Raw genomic sequence first — 5,663 nt, forward strand, 5'->3', positions numbered from 1 at the left:
GATGATTTATTTAGGAAATTTTTCGAAAGACGAGAGGACAATGTGGGGTGCTAGGTGGGAACTTTTCAAAGAAGAGGTAAAAATTAACGCAATTGAAAGGAGCACCAGCCTTAAGTATCAAAAACAGAAGAAGGAAAAAGAGCTACGACGCCAATTGAATTTCTTTTAGTCGAAGAAAGCGCGAAACCGGGTGAGTTTGTACAAGAGATAAGGGATATCAAGAACCAACTTGAAGTGATCGACTGTGAAAGATACAGAGGGGCTATTGTACGTGCGCGGTCCCAGAGGCTATGGTTGGGTGAAAGACCTTCGAAGCGAGCACTGAGCGACGAGAAAAGGTATGCGCAGCGAAACGAAATAAAAGAAATTCGCTACGGAAATACGATAACTCGCGATAAGAAAACGATCGAGCGAGCGTTCGTTGAATATTTTAACGATTTGATGGGTCACAGCCTACCAAGGGATAACGGTTTTGACACCGAGTTTTTGTCGCTTATGCCCACGCTTGAAGAGGATGTTCGAGAAAGTTTAGAATCGCCGATCAGCGTCCGCGAGCTTGAAGATGCCATAGACGAATTAACTGCCGGAAAAACGCCCGGGCCGGATGGTCTCAGTGCCGAATTTTATAAAACATTTAAGAGGGAGGCAGCGGACGCTTTGTACGAGGTAGTCACAGAAGCGTATTGCATAAATAAGTTACCGCCATCCTTTTTGTAAAGCCATGTTGTCCTCATTCCTAAGGTCGATGACCCTGTAAAACTATTGTCTGTTTCCTCTTATAGGCCAATAAGTCTGACTAATGTCGACTACAAAATTTACACAAAAGTCCTGGCTAGACGTTTGCAAAATGTTATAAAACACCTTGTGGGACCGCATCAGACCTGCGGTATTAAAGGCCGCACCATTTTAACTAACATACATATAGTAAGGAGCATTCTAGAATATTGTGATCACTCTGACAGACGAGTTGCTATGTTGCAGCTAGACCTGGAGAAAGCATTCGATCGTGTGTCGCATGAGGTTCTTTTTCTTAATTTGGAGCATGCTAATGTAGGGTCTGTGATATTAGACGGTTTAAAAATGGTGTACGCAAACTGTTCGATATCCATCATTGTAAATAAGAACGTCAGTGAAAGTGTGCAGGTTCGATCTTCTGTAAGGCAGGGATGTCCACTGTCTCCCTTGCTGTTTGCAAATTACTTGGAACCATTTTGTTTAAAACTGATTAACAATGATAGTATACATGGCTTTAGGTTACACTCTTGCGAAGTAAAAGTGCTTTCTTATGCAGACGACGTTGCTGTTTTTTGTGTAGACCAAGACAGCGTTCGTGAAGTAATCAGCACTGCTTCCTCCTTCTGTAAGAAAACGGGTAGTGCTATCAACAGGGGAAAAAGCGTAGGTCTCTGGCACGGTAATTGGGCTACCGCACCCGGTAACTTTGTGAATGTTCAGTGGACAAATTTACCTGCGAAGTACCTCGGGGTGCCATTCCAGCACTACCGCGATAGCTAGCAACTATGGAGTGAAGAGACGGAGAAGGTTAAGACTAAAGCGGAGAGCTGGAGGGGTAGGGACTTCTCCATGTTTGCACGCGTTACCGTTTGTAATTTATTTTTAACTGCGAAAATTTGGTACATTTTGCAAGTGCTGTGTATGCCGCGCCTCAACGTGCAAACACTGCTCAGAGTTTTCGCTGTTTTCATCTGGAATTCGAGCTGGGAGCGTTCTGCTCGTACCAATTTGTTCCGATCTGTTGGTAATGGTGGTCTAGGATTGTCCCATTTGTTTCTAAGACTAATTGTGTCTAGGTTCATGTTTTTACGCGATCAGAAAGATTCATTTTTGCGTACTGTTATGCAAGTGCGACTGCAGTATGCACTCCCTGAGTTTGTGGTGTCATCTAGTAGTCAAATGCGATCCAGTGTACAAGGTTTTTTGCGTGAAGTTGTGCTTTCTTTCAGAATACTCAAGGTGCGCTTTTCCTCAGAGTATCTTAGTTCAGTTACCCGAAAACGATTGTATAAACATTTAATAGATGTATTGTTGCCAATACCTCTCTATAGGTCATTATACTGTGAACGCCCAGGGCTAGATGTGCTAAAAAGGGTAAAGAAAATGCCAATCAAATCTTCGGTAAAATCTTTTTTCTTTAAATTGCACTGCGGCGTACTCCCTCTAAAGGCGTGGCTAGAAAAGAAAGGTATATTTGTACCGTGGTCAGTGAATTGTATCCTCTGCAAAAAACCCGAGACGATAGAGCACGCATTTATTGAGTGTTGGGACGCCGTGTTTTATTGGGACATACTTCAGCGCACACTGAAAAAAGATCTACCTATAACTGCGCACGGCATCCGCTTTTTGCCCCTGGAAAACGAGGGGGGAGTCCCTTACGATATGTTCATGCTCCTCGGCCTCCACAGTCTCTGGAGGACAAGAATGAGTGTTAATAATGCTGATGTTAATACCAAAACTGTAAGAGAAAATTTCATTGAAAGTGTGGCATATATTCGCGAGGTATACCGTGCACTCCCTGAACCCCCTGAATGGTTGCCAATACTAGATGAGTTGGTATGTTTAAAAAGATTTTAATGTGCTGGCAACCGCCGCTAAGTGCTGATTCGCTCTTGAACAAACTGTACGTATGTGAATGACCGTGTGCTTTTTCATTTTGTCTTAACCGGGAATAAAGAAAAAAAAAAGTGGAGTGGTGTAGTGGTTAGCACACCCGACCGGACATTGGGAGGCCCAGAGTTCAAATCCTGGCTCCGCCAATTTTTGGCTTTCGGCGGGTTCCTGGAAACTTTGATTCTTTGATTCATTGGATTAAGTACGGTTCATTCATCTGCACATATTCGTTCATATCCTCCTCGGAGACCACGTACGATGGTGTGAAGTGCCCGTGTTGTATACTCAATAACGTGGCTCTTGATTCTCGCAGATGATGATGATACCGTGTCTCTAAAGCTCATAAATAAGGAATACTACATGTACACGGGGCGAGACAAACAGTGGGAGGATTTCTGGAGCACAAACGAGCACGTACCACGTGACACTAAGTGTCGTACCGCGCTCCACGCGGCGGCGTGTGTTTCCAGAACACCTCCGATTGGATACATTTCGTTTCTTGTGCATTAATAAGACAGGTAAGAAACTCCAGAAAGCCAAGGGGGAGTGGTGTAGTGGTTAGCACACCCGACCGGACATTGGGAGGCCCAGAGTTCAAATCCTGGCTCCGCCGATTTTCGGCTTTCGGCGGGTTCCTGGAAACTTTGATTCTTTGATTCATTGGATTAAGTACGGTTCATTCGTCTGCACATATTCGTTCATATCCTCCTCGGAGACCACGTACGATGGAGTGAAGTGCACCGTGTTGTATACTCAATAACGTGGCTCTTGATTCTCGCAGATGATGATGATACCGTGTCTCTAAAGCTCATAAATAAGGAATACTACGTGTACACGGGGCGAGACAAACAGTGGGATGATTTCTGGAGCACAAACGAGCACGTACCACGTGACACTAAGCGTCATACCGCGTTCCACGCGGCGGCGTGTGTTTCCAGAACACCTCCGATTGGATACATTTCGCTTCTTGTGCATTAATAAGACAGGTCAGAAACGCGAGAAAGCCAAGGGGGAGTGGTGTAGTGGTTAGCACACCCGACCGGACATTGGGGGGCCCTGAGTTCAAATCCTGGCTCCGCCAATTTTCGGCTTTCGGCGGGTTCCTGGAAACTTTGATTCTTTGATTCATTGGATTAAGTACGGTTCATTCGTCTGCACATATTCGTTCATATCCTCTTCGGAGACCACGTACGATGGAGTGAAGTGCCCGTGTTGTATACTCAATAATGTGGCTCTTGATTCTCGCAGATGATGATGATACCGTGTCTCTAAAGCTCATAAATAAGGAATACTACATGTACACGGGGCGAGACAAACAGTGGGATGATTTCTGGAGCACAAACGAGCACGTACCACGTGACACTAAGCGGCATACCGCGTTCCACGCGGCGGCGTGTGTTTCCAGAACACCTCCGATTGGATACATTTCGTTTCTTGTGCATTAATAAGACAGGTAGGAAACGCCAGAAAGCCAAGGTGGAGTGGTGTAGTGGATTCTACTTCCGGCTTCCGAGCACTACGGTTGGAGAATCATGAGCTCCTCAGGAGCGTCGATAACGGCCCTCGCCGGCCGCGGTTCATCTGTTTCTTCGGCTAACTCGGATTATCGTATTGTTCTGCCTCCTCTGCCATCAGGAGCCATTGTGCGCAACTCTGTGCTGCTGCACGGTGACGTGAGTGCTCGTCCATACAAGATAGGCGATTTCAGGGCCGAGATGGAACGTCTTGGTGTGATCGGGCACATCGAGGCGCTCGGTGCCTATCAAATGAACCATCTCTGGATGGTGACCTTCAAGTCGGAGGAAGCCAAGCTGCGCCTGGTCACCGCCAAGGAACTGGAGGTAAAGGGCAAGCGTTGCATCGTCGTGGACCCGGAGAACGCAGACGTCCGCATGAAACTGCATTGGCTCCCCTTCCACGCGTCAGACGAAACCGTCAGGAGGGCCCTAGAGCCCTTTGGGAAGGTTCAGGACCTGACGCGTGAAAAATGGAAGGCGGAAGGATTCATCGGCGTCCAGTCGACGACCAGACTGGTGCGGCTAAGCCTAAAGGAGGGCGTCACTTTAGAACGCATTCCGCACCAGTTGAGGATTGCTGGTGGCAACGTTCTGGTCGTGATTCCGGGACGTGATCCATTATGTCTACGCTGCAAAGGTACGGGACACATTCGACGAGAGTGTCGCGTACCGCGATGCGACGAATGCCATCGCTTTGGACATGAACGAGACAACTGCGTCCGTACCTACGCTACAGTGACGCAGGAAGTGGTGGCGGATGGAGATGGTGTCCTCAACATGGACGAGGAAGAGGTAGAGGAGGCCGCAAGGGACGTCGAAACTGAGGTTTCCGCCACAGTCGGTGCGAAAGAGGCCCCGGTCGATGAACTGAAAGAAGTGCACCCTCCACAGTTGCAGGCCGAGGGGGACGCCATGAAATTCGACCATGCGCAAGCGTCGAGCAGCAGCCCTGTCATATCGAGCGACGTCCAAATGTCTATATCAAAAGACGTAGAGGCCATCCAAGCTCTGGAATCAAAAGACACGAACCAGGTCAGTTTGAGCGACGACAACTCCGACCTTAGCGACGCCAGTGAAACGTGCATCATGCGGCCAGGGGAAGCATCAGCACGCTCTCAGTTCAAGTGGCACAAGAACACCACACGGAACGAGCGCTTTAACCCGAAGCCGCGCATCCCGACGGAAGAGCGACGTCGGCCGGCCCTTCCGTAGGTCACTTCTTTTTTGTTTTTCTCTCTGCTCACTACTCATCTCTCGAAAGTGTCCTCGTCGCATGACTTTACCAGCACCCCTTTTCCACAATATGCGAGCCCTTAAGTTTGCAACCCTCAATTGTGTAAGTCTTCTGGCGAGAAGAAGAAAGCAATGGGTGCTGGACACGATTCTGCGCGAGCGGGTTGATGTCGCTTTCTTGCAAGAGACCAAGATTGCCACAGACGGTCAAGTGGAGGAGTTGACGCGCTTTTTTGATCGTCACTTCGTTATCTTCCTGTCGAGGGCATTTGGACAGAGCGGAGG

The 5,663-nt window shown here is 47.9% G+C and overlaps 1 protein-coding gene across 1 annotated transcript; it reads left to right on the top strand.

Moving 5' to 3' along the window:
* The first annotated feature begins 4,133 nt into the window (after positions 1–4,133).
* Positions 4,134–5,357, top strand: LOC115321762. Its single transcript, XM_040213921.3, has one exon. It carries the CDS (start codon positions 4,161–4,163, stop codon positions 5,355–5,357), a length of 1,197 nt encoding a protein of 398 aa, XP_040069855.1. The 5' UTR covers positions 4,134–4,160.
* Positions 5,358–5,663: the final 306 nt, after the last annotated feature.

The sequence above is a fragment of the Ixodes scapularis genome, unplaced genomic scaffold (assembly GCF_016920785.2).
Source record: "Ixodes scapularis isolate PalLabHiFi unplaced genomic scaffold, ASM1692078v2 PGA_scaffold0__279_contigs__length_252992795, whole genome shotgun sequence".
Taxonomy (NCBI): Eukaryota; Metazoa; Arthropoda; class Arachnida; order Ixodida; family Ixodidae; genus Ixodes; species Ixodes scapularis.